The sequence below is a fragment of the Monodon monoceros genome, unplaced genomic scaffold, assembly GCF_005190385.1.
Source record: "Monodon monoceros isolate NGI ecotype Baffin Bay Population unplaced genomic scaffold, NGI_Narwhal_1 Super_Scaffold_1, whole genome shotgun sequence".
NCBI lineage: Eukaryota > Metazoa > Chordata > Mammalia > Artiodactyla > Monodontidae > Monodon > Monodon monoceros.
In genome coordinates this window covers 81860905-81881054 of record NW_021703765.1, presented here as the reverse complement: position 1 = coordinate 81881054, position 20150 = coordinate 81860905, and the positions used below count along the sequence as shown (strand labels likewise).

The following is a 20150-nucleotide window of genomic DNA, read 5'->3' as shown; positions in this document are numbered from 1 at the left end:
GCCTTCTGTGCCTCAGTTTCCTTGCCTGGAAAAGGGGGATAGCTGTACCCACCTTGCAGGGTTGTTGTAGGGCTGACGAGCGGGTGCCCGGCACGTGGTCGGGGCTGCTGAGATGGGTGTCCGCTGCCCTTATCATCGTCTGGTCACCGTCACCTTCAGCCTCTGACCACAGGTCCTGGTCCAGGCACCTGCTCACTGGGACAAGAGCTTGGGCTCTGGAGTCAGTTGACCTGAAATGGAGTGCTGGTGCCCCCACCTTCCAGCTCATTCTGGGCCTCGTTTTCATCCGTAGCATGGGGGTACCCGTCTACTCACAGGGACTCCAGCTCTCTACACTTCGTATCCTTGTCTGGTAAAATGAGGGTCTCACTGGGTTGTCATGACAACAAGATTCAGGGAGATGAAGCCCGAGGCCCATGGAACGCACTTGGGGAGCCGTGAGGCTGGTGATGCCGCAGGGTCTGGCCCATCACGGGTGGTGGTTTCGTCCACGCGTTTCCACGGAGCACGTGCTGTGGGCCAGCACAGGAGGTGGAGCGATCTGCAGTCTCGGAGCTCTCGGTCCAGGAGGGGAGACCGAGGTCGACCACACATGGGACAAGAGCCACGGAGGGCAAGATCGGATACCATGAGGGGGGATCACAGGAGGGCCTGGCTTCATCAGGGAAGGCATCCGGGTCGAGAGTTCAGGGACCAGATGAGAGCATGGGGGCCGTCCCACACCGAGAAGTGCATGAGCAAAGGCCTGAGGCAGAGGGTTCCTGGGTCTTAGAGCAGCTGTTTAAAACCACAGATTGGATTGTGGAAATGAGGTGATTTCAGTCACAGGTACATTTGTGTGCTCATATGTAAGCAATTAGGGTGAGCTGACTGCTCTAACAGACCCTGAAGTGCCACTGGCTTCATGCCACAAAGGTTTCCTTGTAGGGGACGTCAGAGCCCAGTGCCATCCTCTGCGAGTTGGGGTGTGAGATTCTGCTCCACACGGCCATTCAGGAACCCGGGCTCCGCCATCCAGTGTCCCTGGTGCCCCCTGGGGTTCATCCCCTGCCTTTCTCTGTGGTTTTTCCACGTGCATGTTTTTAAGCCTAGGTTTGCCTGTTTTTATAAGCGGCCTCACATCATATATATTTTTCAGCACTTTGCTTATTAGTCGGCATTGTGTCACCAAGGTCCATTTGGGTTTTGTTTTGTGTTGTTTTCACTGCTATAGAACATTACGTTGCGTGAATAGAGCACATTTTAAGTACCCTTCTCTGGCTGGGCATATGGGTTGTTTTAGCTTTTTGCTACCATCTTCACTGCTGATTTAAACATTCTTGCCTTTTTCTCAAAGCCACAGGTACAAAAATTCGGGGGGGGAGCAGCGTTTACAAACTGGAAGTCACAGCCATTGTGGAGTCATGAGATGGCCAGCACCTTTTTTTTTTTTTTTTAAACCAATGGAATGGAATAGAGATAGAGAACAGAATGTTTAAAATTAGCGTGCTAGCATGCTTCACACATAACAAGGGCAAGCAGGGGTTCATGAAACTTCTCCCTCACTATGTAATACTTGTGTGAGCATGTGTATGTGTGTGTGCACGCGCACCCACGTGTGAGTACCTAGAAGAGGAATCGCTGTATCTCACATTCTCGATTTTGGTAAAATTAGCACCCGGTTGTTTGCCGAAGTGATTGTGCCGTAAGTGTAGTCTCCCCCCAGCAGCAGGCAAGAGTTCCTTGTGCCCAGAGGGGCTTCTCTGCACCACGCTGTCCCCGAGGACCCAGCCCATGTCTCTGCCCCTCCCCAGCCGTCAGGGCTTCCATCCTCCAGCGAGCGCACCTGTCCCCCTTGGCTGGATGCCGGCTGCTGCCTTTATAGGAACCACGTCACCCTACGTAATCTTGCTTTGAGCAAAGCCCCCCATCCCCTCCGCCCTTCTGCAGGGGACGACAACCCCCCACCCCCATTCCGTGAGTGCCGACTTCCCCTCTCTCGCCAGGAAGAGCGGCTGAAGCTCCCGATTCTCTCTGAAGAACAAGTGATCATGGAGGCAGTGGCCGAGCACCCCATTGTCATCGTGTGTGGCGAGACCGGCAGCGGGAAGACCACCCAGGTGCCCCAGTTTCTCTACGAAGCAGGCTACAGCAGGTGGGGGCTGGCCACAGGGTCCCCACAGGTCCCTCAGGTGACAGTGAGACGTGGCCCCTGGAAGTTGTTAGGAGCAGGGCTCCTGGGTATCTAATTCCGGCTCTGCTGTTGCCGTGCTGTGTGACTTGGGGCAAGCTCCTTAACCTCTCTGGGCCTCAGTTTCCTCAGCTGTGACATAGGGTTCATCACTGCACCTACTTCACGGGGTTGTTATGTAGATGAAATGACTGAATTTTTGTAAAACGTTTAGGTTGGTCCCTGGTGGGAGGGATGGCGTGTCAACTCCTGTTGGCCCTTCTGACCCATGTGTGTCAGGGTCCCCAAGACCACTCCCAGGTTCAGCAATTTGCTGGGAACACTCCCAGGACCCAGCATGTAATCGTACTCACGGCTGTGATATATTACAGTGAACGACACAAAGCACAGCCGGCAAAGGGAAAGGCTCACGAGGTGAAGTCTGGGGGAACCAGGCCCAGGCCCCCAGAGCCCTCTCCCAGGGCGGGGGTCACACAGGAATGAAGCTTCATTGCCCGTGTGAGATGTCATCAAACAGGGACGCCCAGTAGAGGCTCAGCGCCCAGGGTTCTTACTGGGGCTGGTCACACAGGCAGCCTCTGCCTGGTACCTACCCAATTCTAGACTCCCCAAAGGAAAGCAGGTGTCAGCATGAGCCACCTTGTTTGTACAAGCAGTTCAGGCACAGTGAGCCCCTCTTGTCCGTCAGGGAGAGGCGGGAGCCCTCCTGAAATCCAGGATCCCAGACACCAGCCAGGGGCTGCCCTGGAAGCAGAGCTTTGTAGGGAGAGCAGCCTCGGGCCTGCTGGGTCAACTCTTTCCTGCCCAGAATCCACCACCCGTCCCCTGGGTAGGTTCTGTGGAGGCACGTGTGCTCGGCTGGGTTGGACAAGCCCCCCGGCTGCAGGCTCAGGTCCACCTAGGCCTCGTTCTTGTTTGCGGCTGCCTGGACCCCTTGGCCCCGTGATTATCGGAGCGTCTCCTGTAGAATGCCCTGTGGGCCGTTCCCTTTTGCTGTTGTTAAGTGATGCTGCGGTGCCTTGCCTGGCGCCCGTGTCCCGTCACCCCCAGTGAGGGCCGCTTCCGGAGCCGCATGTGACTTCGGGGCAGACGGGTGGGGCGGAGCCCTCCTGATGCCTTGTGTCCTCCTCCCCCAGTGACAACAGCATCATCGGCGTCACAGAGCCCCGCCGAGTGGCCGCCATGGCCATGTCCCAGCGAGTGGCCAAGGAGATGAATCTGTCACCACGGTGAGGGCTCTGCCTCCTATGGGAGAGTTGGGGGTGGCCCTCTGGCCCCACCAGACCTGAGCCACGGCGCAGGCCCTCGTTCCCCCGGGGGGCGCCGGCAGGGGGCGCCACGTCTGCATCTAAGCACAGGGCGGTTCCTTACATGCCAACAGTAGGACCCTCCTGCCAGGGGCGTCGTGAAGCAGGGACAAGCCAGCCAGGCCCTTAGTGAGGGGACAGAGTGGCCCTTACAGGCCTTGAGGGCAGAGCAGAACAGCAGGTGGCCGAAGGCAGGCAGGAGGCGAATAGCGTGCCCGGGTTAATTTACAGCCTCAGGTTTCCAGGAGGAAAGCCCTCTCCTGGCAGTAAGGCTGCAGGACTTGCCTCGGAAAGCAGTTTGAACACAGCATAGCCCTGGCCTGAGGATGGCTCCGCGCCGTGTTGATAATGCAGACGCCTGCGTCTCAGCCCAGACCGTCCAGTTCAGGCTGGAAGGGGTGGCGTGTCCAGTGTGGTCTGAGGCTCAGAAAGCACAGACCTGTAGGGAATACCCTGGCAGCCCAGTGGTTAGGACTCCACGCCTTCACTGCCGAGGGCCTGGCTTTCATCTCTGGTCAGGGAACAAAGATACCACAAGCTGCGCCACGCGGCCAAGGAGAAAGAAAAAAGAAAGCACAGAATCGTATAGAGGCAGAGTGCCCGCCATCCACACTGGCATCAGATGTTTACCGACCAGGACCTGCCATGGGTCAGGCCCGTCCTGGCTCTGGGGACAAAACCCTGCCCCCGCTGGGCCCAGCACGCAAACTGGGGAGCCTTGTTCTGTTCGCATCTTAGGTGGGCGAGGCGCCCCCAGCTCCCCTCCCCGGTGACAGCCACTACTGCACATTTCCTGTGGATCCTTCTAGACAGTTCTGTGCACAGACAGGCAGTTCTGTGTGTCTGTATTTCTCGCTGTCTGGCTGCTGCGTGAACGGTTCATACTGTTCACGCCCTTCTGTATCTTTCTTGTGCCATTTCAATGCGTACCTTGAAAATTACAGTACATACAAAGCTGCCCCTTTCATTCTCTTCAACTTTTAAATTTATTTATTTATTTATTTGTGGCTGTGTTGGGTCTTCGTTTCTGTGCGAGGGCTTTCTCTAGTTGTGGCAAGCAGGGGCCACTCTTCATCGCAGTGCGCGGGCCTCTCACTATCGTGGCCTGTCCCGTTGCGGAGCACAGGCTCCGGACACGCAGGCTCAGCGGCCATGGCTCACGGGCCCAGCTGCTCCGCGGCATGTGGGATCCTCCCGGAGCAGGGCTCGAACCCATGTCCCCTGCACCGGCAGGTAGATTCTCAACCACTGCGCCACCAGGGAAGCCCAATTCTCTTCAGCTTTTTAGTGTGAAATCTTCAAGCGTGTACAAAAGTGGAGAGACTAGTATGATGAGCCCCCACGTACCCAAGACCCAGTTTGGAGCAAGTCTCAGGTCTTGCATCATCTCAGCCTCAATGTTTCACTGTGCGGGGCTGAAAGATCATGAGTCTGGGGTTTTTTTGGGTTGTTTGTTTTCTTGGCCGCGCCCCAAGGCTTGGGGAATCTTAGTTCCCTGACCAGGGATCGAGCCCGTGCCCCCTGCAGTGGAAGCGCAGAGTCCTAACCACGGGACCACCAGGGAAGTCCCTGGTTTGTTTTTGGTTTTTTTTAAGAATAGGATTTTGAAAACATAACTGCAGTACCGCCACTAAAGAGTGTATCATAACTCCAGAGTGTGCTCCGGTCCGTGTTCCCATTTCCCGGGTTGTCTCCTAAACAGCTTTTACAGTTGGTTGTTCACATCGGGCTCCAGCCAGGGTCCGTGTGCGTGTTTGACTGACGTGCTCTTCACTTGCCCGTGACAGCTACTGGAGAGGGAGGCGGGGTGGGCCTGTGTCCGGGCCTTGCTGGGGGAGCCGGTGGGTCCTCCCCTCGGCCGCCTGCCCAGCGGGGCCAGGCCTGCTCCTCTGCCCACCTTGGAGTGGCCGCACGGCTGCAGCCCCAGGCAGCTGCAGCTCTGGGGGACCGAGCCGTAGCCTGTGCCCACAGGGTCGTCTCCTATCAGATCCGATACGAGGGAAACGTGACCAAAGAGACCAGAATCAAGTTCATGACCGATGGCGTCTTGCTCAAGGAAATCCAAAAGGTTGGTTGCTCATCTCGCGTCACAAAGCAAGGCTGGTAAGCCTGGGGGCGGGGGGCTAGGCTGTCACCTGGGGTGTGAGCAGTGAATGTTGGCAAACCACTGTGTTTACCACCGTGCTGCTGTGTGACCTTGTGCAAGTTACACAACCTCTGTGATGCTCGGTTTCTCCATCTGCAAGCTGGTACCTTCCTCCTAATTGCTTTGAAACAAAAATCGTGTGACGCACGAAAGCACCTTAGCACCCCACCTCGTAAGTGCTCGTTAAACGGGAACTTGTATTTTCAGTGTGGTTTGGTTCACAGACTGTGTGTTAGCCAAACGCACACTGCTTCTCTTGGGCTGTATGACGTCCCCCGGGCAGGGGTCACTGGGAGAGCAGAGGTGACTCCTGCCTCGAGGCCACCTGGGACGGTGGCTGTGAGTGTGTTGTGGCGTCGATGGCCCCTTCCTGTATGGCATGCGCTGGGCTCTTGCCCCTGGTCCCCAGCCAGCATCCCCTCGTTCCTGTTTCCTGCCTGCCCTCCCTGCCCCATGGGCATCTGCATTTGGTAGCTCAGCTCTAAGAGATCGTAGCTGCCTTTTCTCTAGAAATTTCTCTGCCCGGGCCCAGGCCCCGTGCTGTGTACTTTACAGATAGTAATTGTCATCGAAACTTCACCATGACCCCGTGAGATGGGTCCCGTTGTCCCATTTGACAGATGAAGAAAGAGGCCTGGGAGGTGAAGCAACTGGCCCGGGGTCATAGGCCAGGACTCCCCGCAGGCCAAGTGCTCTCAGATCTGTGCTGGCTACCAGAGGGGCTCCTTGAGCAGGCACGTTGGGGTGCACAGTGACCCTGGGGTGCTCAGGCCCGGCTGGCTGGCCTCACCCCCAACCTCCCCCACCAGGACTTCCTGCTGCTCCAGTACAAGGTGGTGGTCATTGACGAAGCCCACGAGAGGAGCGTGTACACTGACATCCTCATTGGCCTCCTGTCCCGCATAGTGTGTCTCCGGGAGAAGGTAGGTGAGGGCGCCGGGGAGCCCCGAGTCCCAGCCCACGGCTCCCACAGCCCACGGCGGTCTACACCCGGGCTGCTGCCGTGAGAGGGTCTCCCGGGACAGGACCCCCCCAGGCCCGGTGCTGGGCTGTAGGTCTTCGTGTAAACAGACCCTGTGTGATCCCTGTCCTGGATCCAGCCTCATCCACTGTGACCCTTCCCTCTGTCCAGAGCAAGAGGCTCAAGCAAGGAGACCGTGGTGGGCCAGGCTCCACTGCAGCCGGCTCTGAGACGCCAGCCGGGTCTTTGGAACCCGCAGCGCTGGTGGGGCCACCCAGCCAAGCTTATGCTCCGCATGCTCTGAGATGCTTGCCCTGTGCCCGGCCTAGGGTCTGCCTCTGCCTGCATCTCCCCCACGCCAGATCAGGCAGGGGCGGACGTCAGAGGGATGCTGCCCTGGGGTGGGAGCTCTGTGGAACAGTCCTGTGCTGGCCCCTGCCAGTCCCGCCGAGAGGTTGGCACTTCACCACGCCCAGTTCTTAGAAGTGCAGAACCTTTATCAAGTAGACATCAGGTCTGTGTGTGCTGTGTGCCAGGCACCGAGCACATCACAGTGAACAGGACAGAGGTTCCCGCTTTTGTGGGGTTTCCATTTTCATGAGGGCAACTGACAGTAAGCAAACTCAGAAAACCTGTGAGCTGGTGACGGACAAAGCCGGGGAGAGGGAGCAGTGCCAGGCGGAAGGTGGAGGGTTGGTAGTGAGAGAAGACTCACTGAGAGGGTGACCTTTGAGTGGGGGGCTGGAGGAAGTGAGGGAGTGAGGAGGGGTACTGGTGGGAGGAGATTCTGAGAATTGAGAATAGCCGGTGCAAAGGCCCTGGGGCAGGTGTTATCCTGATATCTTGGGGGGGGGGTTGTGACTTTATTTTACATAATGGATGCCCTTACAGTGTACAATTCAGTGGTTTTTAGCATATTCAGAGTTGTTATATCATCACCACGATCGACTTTAAAATATTTCTGTCACCCTGAAAAGAAGCCCTGTGCCCTTTGGCTGTCACCCCGTCCTCCTGCACTCCCCCATCTCCAGGCATCCGTCAGGGCACTTTCTGTCTCTGTGGATTTACCTATCCTGGGTATTTCATGTAAGTGAAAAGACACAACATGCGGCCTTTTACCTATTCTGGGTATTTCATGTAAGTGAAAAGACACAACATGCGGCCTTTTGTGACTGGCTTCTTTCACTTAGCACATTTTCAAAGTTCATCTCCATTGTGGCCTGTGTCAGTGCTTCATTCCTTTTTATGACTGAATCATCATGTGTGGAGGGACCACATTTCATATAGCCATTCATCTGTTGGAGGACAGTTGGGCTCTTTCCGCGTTTTGGCTCTCGTGAACGTCCGTATCCGGGTCTCCGTGTGGACTTGTTTCCTTTCTCTTGGGTCTGTGCCCAGGAGCAGAGCCGCCAGGCCCCATGGGAGCTCTGCGTTTAACCATTTCGACCATCCCAGACCGCAGCGGCTGCGTCCCTTATGTTCCCGCCAGCAGGGTACAGGCTTCCGGTTCACATCCTCGCCCACGCTTGGCACTTCCCATGATTTTAGTCCTCGCCATGGTCTTGATTTGCGTGTTGAGGACTGTCAGGCAGCCTAGGGTGGCGGAGCGGAGTGAGGGAGGTGGGGAGAACAGGAGATGCAGGGAGGTACGCGGGCTGGGGCAGACGGGGCCTTTGGTCTGTGCTGTGCCTCTCACCTTGGCTTCTGTTCGCCGAAAACGCTGAACTTTGGGGTTTGGACCTTACGAGCCTCAGGGGACAGCTTCCAAGGGCTCGAGAGCAGAGCCCGCCAGGGGGCACAGTAGGTGCTGCCTAGGGGGCTGGGAACCAGGCACCCGCCACCGCAGTCACGACGCCGAGGGGGAGGGAGGGCTGAGACCGCCACACCCGTTGTGCCGGTGTGCCAGGGGGACCCCAGGCTCGGCCCTCCCGTCTCATCTCACACCATCAGAGCTTGACTTGGAGGAGTCTTTTTTTCATTCCTTTTGGCCACGCCGCACGGCTTGCGGGGATGTTAGTTCCCTGACCAGGGATTGAACCCACGCCCTTGGCAGTGAAAGCACTGAGTCCTAACTACTGGACCACCGGGGAAGTCCCTCGGGGCTATCTATCTTTTTTTTTAATAAATTAATTAATTTGTTTATTTTTGGCTGTGTTGGGTCTTCGTTGCTGCGCGTGGGCTTTCTCTAGCTGCGGCGAGCAGGCCTACTCTTCATTGCGGTGCGCGGGCTTCTCATTGCGGTGGCTTCTCTTGTGGTGGAGCACGGGCTCTAGGCTCACGGGCTTCAGTAGTTGTGGCGCACGGGCTCAGTAGTTGTGGCTCTTGGGCTCTAGAGCGCAGGCTCAGTAGTCGTGGCTCATGGGCTTAGTTGCTCCGCGGCATGTGGGATCTTCCCAGACGAGGGCTCAAACCCGTGTCCCCAGCATTGGCAGGCGGATTCTTAACCACTGCGCCACCAGGGAAGTCCCTTTGGGGGTATCTTAAGGGCTCCTTTAACAAGCCACTGCCGCCCACTTCTTTCTTAGATCTTTGGCAACCAGAAAGAGGATTGAGGATTGAGGCGAGGTGGGGCTGGAGGGAGGCCAGGAGGGCAGGGCAGGTCTCCCCCAAGGGCCCCCCGCTGCCCCCCGTCAGTGCTCCTGGCCCCGGGCGGCTATGGGTCCCTGGGTCTCTCGTCCCCCAGAGGCACTTGCCGCTGAAGCTGCTCATCATGTCGGCCACGCTGCGGGTGGAGGACTTCACCCAGAACCAGCGGCTCTTCGCCCAGCCGCCCCCCGTCATCAAGGTACCGCCCAGGCTGGGGTCTCAGGGTGCCGGGGGAGGCCGGGCCCCTCTGTCGACTGCGACAGAGCGCAGGACGCCTGCTGCGGGGGAGGTGGGTGGGATCATAGCACCAAACGGAGACCTTCGTGGTCAGAGAGTTCAGGGAATGGGAGGGCCCGGGCCTGGGCTCAGGTCACCCCTGACTCCCGACCCCGACCCTGTGCTTCCCTGGGCGTCCTCGTAGGTTGAGTCCCGGCAGTTCCCGGTGACCGTGCATTTTAACAAGCGGACGCCGCTGGAAGACTACAGTGGGGAGTGCTTCCGGAAGGTGTGCAAGATCCACCGCATGCTGCCCGCAGGTGAGGCCCTGGCCGGGAGGAGGCCGGCCCTCCCCTTGCAGGCCCGGGGGTGCAGGCAGCGGGGACTCAGGTGGCCACTCGGCCTCGCTGTGCCTCAGTGTCGTCACTGGTCCAGAGCGCTCACAGCACCTGCCCTGCCGTGTTCCGCCCCAAGGATCGCGAGGCTTCAGGGACTAACTGGGTAGGGGGTGAGGGGGTGGAGGGTGCCTTTTGTCCCCACAGACGCAGGGCAGGTGAACAGGTGTGTCCCACCTGAGTCTCACTCCTGACCCCCTCACAGTTCTCACCGTATCCCCGTGGCACGTGCTCCGTTAGTTCCGTTCACCAGGTGATGGACCCTTGAGTTGCTCCCACTTCCCCGGAGGAGAGCTGCTTTCCCCGTGTTTTGGGCTCATACCGGGGGATGGGGTGCCGGCTCCCACGGCAACTGTTGAGCCCCTTGTCCCAGCGCCCTCGGTGTGCGGGCAGCTGCCCGTTGCTCGTCTGGGCCTCTGCAGCCCTGGTTTGATCAGCACTTCCTTGCGCCCCAGCTCTCAGATCAAGGCCTGGCACACGGTCACGGCCAAGGCAGCGTCTGCTGCGTGAACGAGCGGGTCACGGCGGGGCTGGCTCTCCCCACAGGCGGCATCCTGGTGTTCCTGACGGGGCAGGCAGAGGTGCACGCGCTGTGCCGCAGGCTGAGGAGAGCCTTCCCGGTCGCCAGGCCCAGGCCTCCAGGTAAGCCCAAGCTGCAGCCCCTCACCCAAGAGGCTGCGGGCGGTCAGCCTGGGCTTCGGAGCCTCCCCCGGGAAAGCCGGCCCTTTGCCGCCCTCCTGTCTCCCCAGTGAATGGTGATCGATGCAGTGACCCTACCCGGGACCCTGATCACCTGGCACCAGCCACAAGATGGCCTGCTCCCTAACTTGCTCATCTTTTCCCAGAAAAGGACGATCAGAAAGATTCGGTAGAAGAAACACGGAGGTTTAAGAAGTCGAAGGCTCGGGCGAGGAAGGCCAAGGCCACGGTACGTAGAGACCGGAGGGGGCAGCTCAGACTCTGCAGCCGCCTTGTCCATGTGGTGGCCGCTAGCCCCGTATGGCTGCACAGATGTAAATTTAATTAAAACCAAATAAAATTAAGATTCAAGTCCTCAGTCGTGTTAGACACACCTGGGGCTGTGGGTGGCCTTGTTGGGCAGCAGGGGTCTAGAACCTTCCTACCGTGGAGGGAGGGGTTGACTGGTGCCGCTCTGGAGGCTGCAGGGTGGGCTGCGACTTAAAACATTCCAGGCTCCCTGTACTGGGGGCCTGGAGGAAGTTTCTGGAAGGCCCAGCCCCGAGCCCTGAGCAGGGCCTGCATGGATGCCCAGGGCAGTGGTCTCAGGGCTGCACGTATGTTAGCTCGTAGCATCCTCACGGCAGCTCTTCGAGAAGCCCCGTGATCATCCCCAGATGAGGATACCGACGCAGGACGGGGTCGAGTGACCTGCCCAGGGTCACGTGGCCGCAGGCGCTGCTCGCAATGCCGGTCTCTACGCAGGGTCCCTCGCAGCACGCGGTGCTGATGTCTTGTTTACCGTAGACGCTGCCCCAGATCAGTTTGGACAATTACTCGGTGTTGCCAGCGGGCGGAGGTGACGAGGACAGGGAAATGGACGAGGTGTCCCTGGGCTCAGACCTGGACCTGGACTTAGGGGACGACGGGACGGACGGAGGTGGGACCCGCCGCGGCCTCTGCTCCCACCGCGTGGGCTTGGGTCGAGCGATGGGCCCTCTCCAGCAACGAGCCCCAGGGGAGCTGGGGTTCCTGCTTGCTCTGTCCCCTGCTGTCCCCTGAGCTCCTGAAACCGCCTGACACAGAGGAGGCCCTCAGGTCTCTGTGGTGCCGGTTGTAATGGGGGCGCCAACCCCGGGCTTGGCTTTGCTGGGTGAACACAGGCCTTGGGGGTTTGGGGGGGGGCCAGAATCAAGCCCTTAGGGGTCCCCACACAGGGCCTGGGGCTCTTCCGAGGAGGAGAGACTGCAGCGTGGCTGGCTTTGCCGACCCTCTCTGCCAGTGCCCAGGGTTGAGCCCTGGCAGCGGGGCTGCAGGGGGGCCTCCCTGGCGGAACGGGCAGGGTTGCTGGGCAGCAGGGGAGCTGGGTGCCACAGGCCTCTGCCTCCCCTGCAGGTGAGCAGCCCGATGCCTCGCTTCCCCTCCGTGTGCTCCCTCTCTACTCTTTGCTGGCCCCGGAGAAGCAGGCGCAGGTAACCGTGCGGGGCCTGGGATGGATGCCCGGTGGGGAGCGCCCAAAGGCGTTGAGGTGGGAGCAGGTCAGGCGCCGGGTCACCCTCTCCGTCAGCTGTCTGATCAGCGCCCCAGACTTTTGAGAGGGTATTGGGATCTCCTACTCGGAGGACAGAAACGCTTCCCTCATTTAGTTGGGGAGCAGTGGCCCAAGGCGAGGACAGTCACCTCCAGGCCCTGCCCCGCCTGGCTGACTTCTTCTGACCTCTGTCCCACAAATTCTTTCCTGACTCTGGTGGGACAAAGGTCAATTTTCTTGTTGCTCCCGTCCCCCCATCCTAGGTCTTCCAACCTCCCCCAGAGGGGACACGGCTGTGTGTTGTGGCCACCAATGTGGCCGAGACGTCCCTCACCATCCCAGGCATCAAGTACGTGGTGGACTGTGGAAAGGTCAAGAAGCGGTACTACGACCGTGTCACCGGCGTGTCCTCCTTCCGCATCACCTGGGTCTCCCAGGCCTCGGCCGATCAGCGGGCAGGACGCGCGGGCCGGACGGAGCCCGGCCACTGCTACAGGTGGGGCTCCCGGGGGCCCCTCCAGTGACGTTGGGGCCACTGTGCAGTGGTCACCCACCCGCGGGTGAGGAAAGGGGGGTCCCGTGTCCCGCTGGAAACCGTCCTTCGCACCCCCTTTTCTGTTGGCTTTCAGGCACTTGCGTTATTCCGTTATTCTGCTGCTGACGTCAGGCCCTGTGTTTATTAGCACCTCGATTTTTGTTTTGTTTTGTTAACACCTTTTTTGAGGTAAAGTTCACATACCATAAAACTCACCATTTAAAGTGTGCGATTCTGTGGGTTTTAGTATATTTACAGTGTTGTGCAGCCATCGCCACTATTAATTTTTAAACGTCCTCTTCACCCCCAAAGAGACCGCATTTATCAGTTGTACCCATTAATCAGTCCCTCCCTGCACCTCCCTACCACTCCCGACCCACCGGCGCCCGGCAGCCACTCATCTACTTCCTATCTCTCCAGACATGCTCATTCTGGACATTTTCTGTAAATGGAATCAGACAATATGTGACCTTCCGTGTCTGGCGGCTTTCACTCAGCATCGTGTTTTCAAGGTCCATCCACGCTGTTGCCTGTGTCAGTGCTTCATTCCTCTTCATGGCTGAGTAACATGATGTTGCGTGGAGGGACCGCATCTCACTGTCCATTCATCTGTGGATCGACTCTTGGGTTGCATCCACATTTTGTCCACTGTGAATAGTGCTGCCGTGAACATTCATGTACAAGCATTTGAACGTCTGTTCCCATGCCTCTCGGGTATATACCTAGGAGTAGAATTGCTGGGTTGTACGATGACTCTGTGTTTCACATTTTGAGGAACGACCAGACTGTTTTCCACGGCGGCTACTCCATTTTATCTATACATTCTCACCAGCAGCGTGCGAAGGTTCTCATTTCTCCACATCTCACCAATGCTCGCTATTTTCTACTTTATAAAAATGAAAGTACGAGCTGGTATCTCACAGTGGTCTTGGTTTGCGTTTCTCTAATGACATTGAGCATCTTTTCACGTGCTTACGGGCCATTTGTACATGTTCTCTGGAGGGATGTCTATTCAGATCCATCATTTCTTTTTTTCTTTTTATAGTATTTGTTATTTTATTTTATTTACTTAGTTGGTTGTGCCAGGTCTTAGTTGTGGCAGGCAGGCGCCATAGGCGGGCTCTTTAGTTGCGGCTCATGGGCTCCATAGTTGTGGCATGAGAACTCTTAGTTGCAGCATGCATGTGGGATCTAGTTCCCTGACCAGGGATCGAACCTGGGCCCCCTGCATTGGGAGTGTGGAGCCTTAACCACTGCGCCACCAGGGAAGTCCCTATCATTTACTTTTCAGTCAGGTAGTTTGTCTTTTGATTGGTGAGTTGTAAGTGTTCTTTGTATAATCCTAGTGTTGGATCCTTGTCAGAGGTATCATTAGCAAGTATTTTCTCCCAGGCGGCATGCTGGGTTTTATTTGTTTGTTTTCAATAGCTGTATGCTGTTCTTTTCAACGTTGCTTTACGTTACAAAAGAAAAGAAAATTGAGAAACTATGCCAAGAAAACTCGTAAGCAATAAAGTAGTTAAAACGTCCCGAGTGCCGTGTGCCAGGCAGTTCTAAGCAGTCTTATGTGAAGATACCTGAAGTATCTTCACCAGTCCCAACGGGGCAGCTGCTGTGTTCGCCCATTTCACAGGTGAGGAAAGTGAGGCAGGAAGAGGGTAAACACCTTGCCTAGTAAAGTGGTGGAGTCAAGATTCAATGCCAGGTAGTTGGGCTGAGTTTCTTCCTTATTCACTTAACATTTCTTAGTCTCCGGTGCTTCCTTCTGTTCAGATTGTATTCATCTACGGTTTTCGGGGACTTTGAGAAATTCCCCACTCCTGAAATCACCCGGAGACCTGTCGAAGACTTGACCCTTCAGATGAAAGCGCTCAACATTGAAAAGGTCAGTTGCAGCCCTAGCCCTGCCATCACCCCACTGATCTGCCAGGGTACCTGTGTCCGGTCTGGGGGGCAAGGGTGACCCCAGCCCCTCGCGGGCTGTTCCTCCTTCCCTGCGGCCCTGGAAGCGCTCGGAGCTCAGCCCTGTGGTGCTTGCCCAGCCCCCCACCTCCTCAGTGCTGCACCCACTGAGTGTGTCCAGGGGTGCCCGCCTCTGCCCTGCTCCGGGAGGGCTGGCGCAGGCAGAGAGAACCGCCCCCGTCAGCAGTCAGTCCCAGCCCTCCCTTCCCCCCAGCCCCTGACAACCACGAGGCTGCTTTCTTGCTGTCCCTATGGATTTTACATTTTGGACGTTTCATAAAAATGGAACCATATGATATTTGTCCTTTTTTGTCTGGCTTCCTTCACTCAGCATCGTGGTTTGTTTTTTTCGGGGTTTCTTTTAGCCAATGTAAACTTCATTTATCAGTTCAATACACAGTAAGATGATATAAAAGATAGGATCATGCTTTTCATTGCTAAAAGTTTTTACATTAGTTATGTGTGGTATTTTATTTTCAGTGTCAAAGAACCTAGCTGACAGTTTGAATCAGAGTCAGTTTATTTCAGCAAATATTATAAACCGATACCTGTTTTATATTTCTGTTGTTTGGACCATCCACAGCTGAACTTAGCAGTGTCGTGTTTTAAAGGTTCGTCCACACTGTAGCACGTGTCAGAATTTCGTTCATTTTTATGACTGAGTCGCACTCCATCGTATGGACGGACCCTGGTTTATCCGTCTATCGATGGATAGCTGGGTTGTCCCCACCTTTTGGCTGCCGTGCCTAGTGGTGCTGTGAACATCTATGTACGGATGTTTATCTTAATGCTTGTTTTGAGTTGGTCACTCTAAGCTACCACCCTCCCTGACCCCGGTCACTCCCTGTCCCTGATCTGTCCCCGGATCATCTGTCTGGGCACATTTTCTCCTGTGATGACGTTTATTCTCGTGTATACTCACTGGTCGTCTGCGGCCCCTTCTGGCTGAATGAAAGCTCAATGGAGGCTGAATCCTTGTCTTGTTTTTCTCTATCTCCATCGCCAAGAACAGCGTCTGGTGCACACGAGGTGCTCAGTACATGCTTCTGAGTGAGTGGATGATGTGAATGAATGAAGGAAGAGGGCCTGTGGAGTTTCCCCGGCACGTGGACTTTGCGTGTGTCCAGGCCCCCGTGTCCCATGTTCTGAGCGTGAGTGGTGCTCGGACAGCAGGCGGTAGGAGCCCCGTCCTCCTGCCAGGCCTGGTCCCCTGCTTCCTCCTCCCTATTCACCTGTCTCCTGCCATGTCTCCCTGTGTCCCAGGTCATCAACTTCCCCTTCCCGACGCCCCCGTCCGTGGAGGCCCTCATCGCCGCCGAGGAGCTGCTGATCGCACTGGGTGCCCTGCAGGCGCCCCCCAAAACAGAAAGGTAGGGCAGGAGCTCGGGGGAAGTGGGGAGCCCAGGTCCCGCCCCGTTCTCTGCCCTCTCCCCTCTCCCCTCTCCCAAGCTGACCGAGCACCAGGCCTCTTGGTGCCAAAGGCTTCTCACGGAGCCTCCCCGCACCCATCACAGACCTCCATCCTCCAGGGTGAAGCAGCTGCAGAGGTCCCAGTGGAGCTGCCCCATCACTGAGCTGGGCAGGACCATGGCCACGTTCCCCGTGGCACCGCGCTACGCCAAGATGCTGGCGCTGAGCAGGCAACACGACTGCCTGCCGTACGCCATCACCATCGTGGCTGCCATGACTGTCCGGGAGCTGTTTGAGGAGCTGGACAGGTGGGGGCCGGGGGCTGGGCATTCGGGGGCCGCCTGCCCTTGGCTGAGCCATGGTGTGGAGCCTGGCCTCCGGGGGCATCACTGACTTGTTGAGTGGTCTTGTGCGAGACCCTCGCCCGCCCTGCGCCTGGCAGTGTTCTGATCTCTACCGATCTCTGTTTCTGTTTTTGTTTTTGTTTTTGGCCATGCCGTGTACCTTGTGGGATCTTAGTTCCCTGATCAGGGATCAAACCCGTGCTCCCTGCAGTGGAAGCGCAAGAGTCCTAACCACTGGACCGCCAGGGAATTCCCACGATTGTGGTCATGTTGATCAGTGACCCCACCAGGCATTTTTGGGCCCACCCTGGGTAACTGGCGTGTTCCCTGCCTCTGCAGCCGTGCGCGGCCAGGGCAACAGCCTCGGTGGTGTGTGTGTTCGCAGGCCAGCTGCCAGCGACGAGGAGCTTGCCAGGCTGAAGGGCAAGCGGGCCCGGGTAGCCCAGATGAAGAGGATCTGGGCAGGGCAGGGAGCCTTTCTGAAACTCGGAGACCTCATGGTGCTGCTGGGTGAGTGCCCTGCGTGGCGTGGAGTGTGGCTGGTGGGGAGGTCACGCGGGGTGGGATGGGGCAGCAAGAATGAGTGACGCCCCCCCCATCCACAGGCGCCGTGGGAGCCTGCGAGTACGCGGGCTGCTCTCCCCAGTTCTGTGAGGCCAACGGTCTGCGGTATAGGGCCATGATGGAGATCCGGCGCCTGAGGGGCCAGCTGACCACTGCGGGTACGGCCCTGCGCCCGGCAGAGAACTTGACCCTGTGGACGTTAAAAGTCGCTTTTGAGCGACGTCACCCACGTACAGTCGATCTCCGTTATTCACAGATTCCACGTTTGCGAATTCACCTATTCGTTAAAATCTGTTTTAATGCTCGCCACCTTTGTGGTCCTTCGAGGACACGCACACGAGCAGGGCAGTGACATGTGCACGCTCTCCCGTCAGGCTGTCTGTCCGTCTCATCCTTTCCTTGGTGACATCCCTCTCGTCACCCTTTGTCCCGGCTCTGGCCTGGACCAGCTGTAGGGTCCGGCCCTGGTTTGCTTCTCCAGCAGTGGAAGGGGCCCCTCTTGTTGGAGTCAGGGAGCAGCGGACGGTTCAGCCTCTGCTTTCCGCTCCTGTTGGTCTGAGTGGTGGTGGGGACCGGACCCGTTTGAAGCCACATCAGGGCTGGGCGTGGGTGGCAGGTCTTCTGCGTCCTGTTCGTGTTCTGCCTTCTTCCTGTTTCTTTCCTCTTCTCTCGCTTTTTAAGTTAAACAACATAGGTGTCACTGAAGGTTTTGTAGGGAAGACAGATTTACATTGCAAACCTCAGAACAGAAAGCCCTGGACTTCCCCGGCGGTCCAGTGGTTAGGACCCCATGCTTCCACTGTAGGGCCACGGGTTCGGTCCCCGGTCGGGGAGCTAAGATCCGCAAGCCCACTCTCCCCACCTGCGTCCCCCGTCCTGCTCCTCTCGTTTTTTCCCTGCCGCCTCCTCCCGCCACAAGCAGCAGGGCCCAAAGCCCCACCTCCTTTCTCCCCACCTGCCAGGTGTTCCAGAGCTTCAGCTCCTTCTCATGCAGAAGAAGGAGGCCTCGCCCTGCGTCTCGCGCCTGGGCTCAGCAGCGCAGGGCCCTCGAGGGGAGAGGTGGCCTCCACACTTGTCCTGCTCAGAGAGCGTGACTCTTCTGTCACGTCTCCTGGCTGGGCGTGCTCCCTGCCCCAAGGCCAACAGGGAGTCAAGTGTGAGCTCTCACAGCAGCACGGTCCGCCGCCCACAAGGGAATTGGGGTTTCGTCCCGAGGACGAGGCAGACATGGGTGTGGGTGGGCATCCTCGGTGGACGGGGGCCGAGATGCGCAGGTCGCTGAGGCCAGAGCTCCGAGCTGAGCGGCGTGGGGCCTTCCAGAAGGCCGGGCGGAGCCAGCCCCCGCCTTGCCTTCCTCACGCCTCGGTCTGCCCCCAGTCAACGCCATGTGCCCCGAGGCCGGGCTCTTCGTGGACCCCAAGATGCAGCCGCCTTCCGAGAGCCAGGTGACCTACCTGCGGCAGATCGTGACGGCCGGCCTGGGTGACCACCTGGCCCGCAGGGTCCAGAGTGAGGACCTGCTGGACGACAAGTGGAAGAACGCCTACAAGGTTGGACGCTGGCTCGGGGACGGGCAGCAGGGCAGTCGCTGCGCCCAGGCCCCCCACCCTCCCTGCCCTCCGTCTCACGTCCTGGCAGCCTGGGCACTCCAGACGCCCAGCTCTGGGCAACGTCAGGATGCCTGTGAGGGGCAGCGGGGGGACCCTTGGGTGTGGGTGGGCCTGTCCTCCCGGGTCACGGGTCCCACTGCCTCTGGGAAGGTCCCCACCCAGGGCCAAGGTGGAGTGACGGTGCAGCCACTTCTCCCTTTGGGCGTGAGCTTCACCCCGACTTCACTGAATGGAGATAGAAGCACATCTCATACAACTTGCCGTTTTAAAGTGTACAATTCAGGGGGGTTTAGTCCATTCAGAGTTGTGCACCCAGCGCCACAATTAATTTGAGAACGTTTTTATTATCCCAGAAAGACTCCGGATAGCCATTGCGCTCACTCCCCATCTTCTCTTGAGTCTCCCCACCCCGTGAATCTGTTTTCTGTCTCTACGGATTTGCTGTCCTACGCGTTTAACACGAGTGGGATCCTCCACTGCGTGGCCTCTTGCACTGGCTTCCTGCGCTCAGTGCTGCGCTTTTTGGCGGGTTGCGCTGCTGCCAGTGTCAGTACCTCTCACGGCAGGGTACGCGCTCCGTCGGTGGACACACGCCTCCAGGGTGGCCGTTCGTCGGTTGATGGATGCTCTCCTTTCCTGGCTGAGGGTGTAACTGGATTCAGGGGGTCAGCCTCACCTGGCGCTCACGCATGCCCCAGACTCACGCCCACCCGCCGTCTCTCTCGCAGACCCCCCTCCTCGACGACCCAGTCTTCATCCACCCCAGTTCCGTGCTCTTCAGGGAGCTCCCTGAGTTTGTGGTCTACCAGGAGATTGTGGAGACCACCAAGATGTACATGAAAGGTAGCGCAGCTGGCCAGCCCCTCGCCTGACCTGTGTGGCTCTGGTGAGCCGTGTCGCTGGACCCTTGAGGGGAGAACCCATGAGCCCTTCGCTGAGCCCCCATCCCTTCTTTCCCGGGCCCCCAGGCGTCTCGACTGTGGAGGTTCAGTGGATCCCGGTCCTGCTGCCTTCTTACTGCCAGTTTGACAAGCCCCTTGAGGAGCCACCCCCCGCCTACTGCCCCGAGAAGGGGCGGGTGCTGTGTCACCGGGCCAGCGTGTTCTGTGAGTCGGGGTGACTTCCCGGCGGCCTTGGGCTCCACTGGACACGTGGTCCCGCCTCCCGCGTGCCCTGGGCGGTGTGTGTGTCCTGCGCCATGTCGTCCCAGGCTGTGGGCCCCCTTGGCAGGCGGGGAGGGGATTGGCAGGGGAGGGTGGCGTGGGGCTCCATCGTGGCCCCTGCTCACTGGCTCACGGGCCCCAGGTCGCGTCGGCTGGCTGCTCCCCGCGGTCCAGGTGGATTTTCCAGAAGGCCTCGACTGCTACAAGCACTTTGCCCAGGTTCTGCTGGAGGGGCAGGTAGGCGACACAGCTCCCTCGGCCCCTTCCTTGGCACCTCGGGTGGGACGTGAGCCCCAGATCTCTCACCCCATCCTGTGGTCTCTCCCCAGGTCTTCCACAAGCTGGCCTCGTACAAGGGCTGTTTGCTGTCCAGCCCCAGCACGATGCTGAAGACATGGGCCAGGTACAGTCTCTCCCGGGGGCATCGGCTCGGCAGGTGGTGGTGGAGGGAGCTGAGACTAGTGTCCTGGGGCCGCCGTAACAGATCCCCACCCACTGAGGGCCTTAGGACGACAGGAGTCTCTTCTCTCGTGGCACTCCCGGGGACTCGGGGTGAGGCTGTGGGTCCAGGA

General features: G+C 58.3%; 1 protein-coding gene across 1 annotated transcript in view; it reads left to right on the top strand.

The window, feature by feature from the left end:
* Positions 1 to 20150, top strand: part of DHX37 (DEAH-box helicase 37) — a 30519-nt gene that overhangs the window by 9064 nt on the left and 1305 nt on the right. Inside the window, exons 5-25 of the mRNA XM_029227909.1 lie at positions 1986 to 2134; positions 3307 to 3399; positions 5449 to 5545; positions 6433 to 6546; positions 9268 to 9369; positions 9592 to 9706; positions 10328 to 10423; positions 10627 to 10709; positions 11267 to 11399; positions 11855 to 11931; positions 12254 to 12486; positions 14299 to 14410; positions 15751 to 15857; positions 16017 to 16205; positions 16627 to 16751; positions 16847 to 16963; positions 18183 to 18355; positions 19144 to 19258; positions 19384 to 19521; positions 19721 to 19815; positions 19908 to 19981. Coding sequence (XP_029083742.1) covers positions 1986 to 2134; positions 3307 to 3399; positions 5449 to 5545; positions 6433 to 6546; positions 9268 to 9369; positions 9592 to 9706; positions 10328 to 10423; positions 10627 to 10709; positions 11267 to 11399; positions 11855 to 11931; positions 12254 to 12486; positions 14299 to 14410; positions 15751 to 15857; positions 16017 to 16205; positions 16627 to 16751; positions 16847 to 16963; positions 18183 to 18355; positions 19144 to 19258; positions 19384 to 19521; positions 19721 to 19815; positions 19908 to 19981 — 2537 coding nt within the window. The remainder of the gene's footprint in view (positions 1 to 1985; positions 2135 to 3306; positions 3400 to 5448; positions 5546 to 6432; positions 6547 to 9267; positions 9370 to 9591; positions 9707 to 10327; positions 10424 to 10626; positions 10710 to 11266; positions 11400 to 11854; positions 11932 to 12253; positions 12487 to 14298; positions 14411 to 15750; positions 15858 to 16016; positions 16206 to 16626; positions 16752 to 16846; positions 16964 to 18182; positions 18356 to 19143; positions 19259 to 19383; positions 19522 to 19720; positions 19816 to 19907; positions 19982 to 20150) is intronic.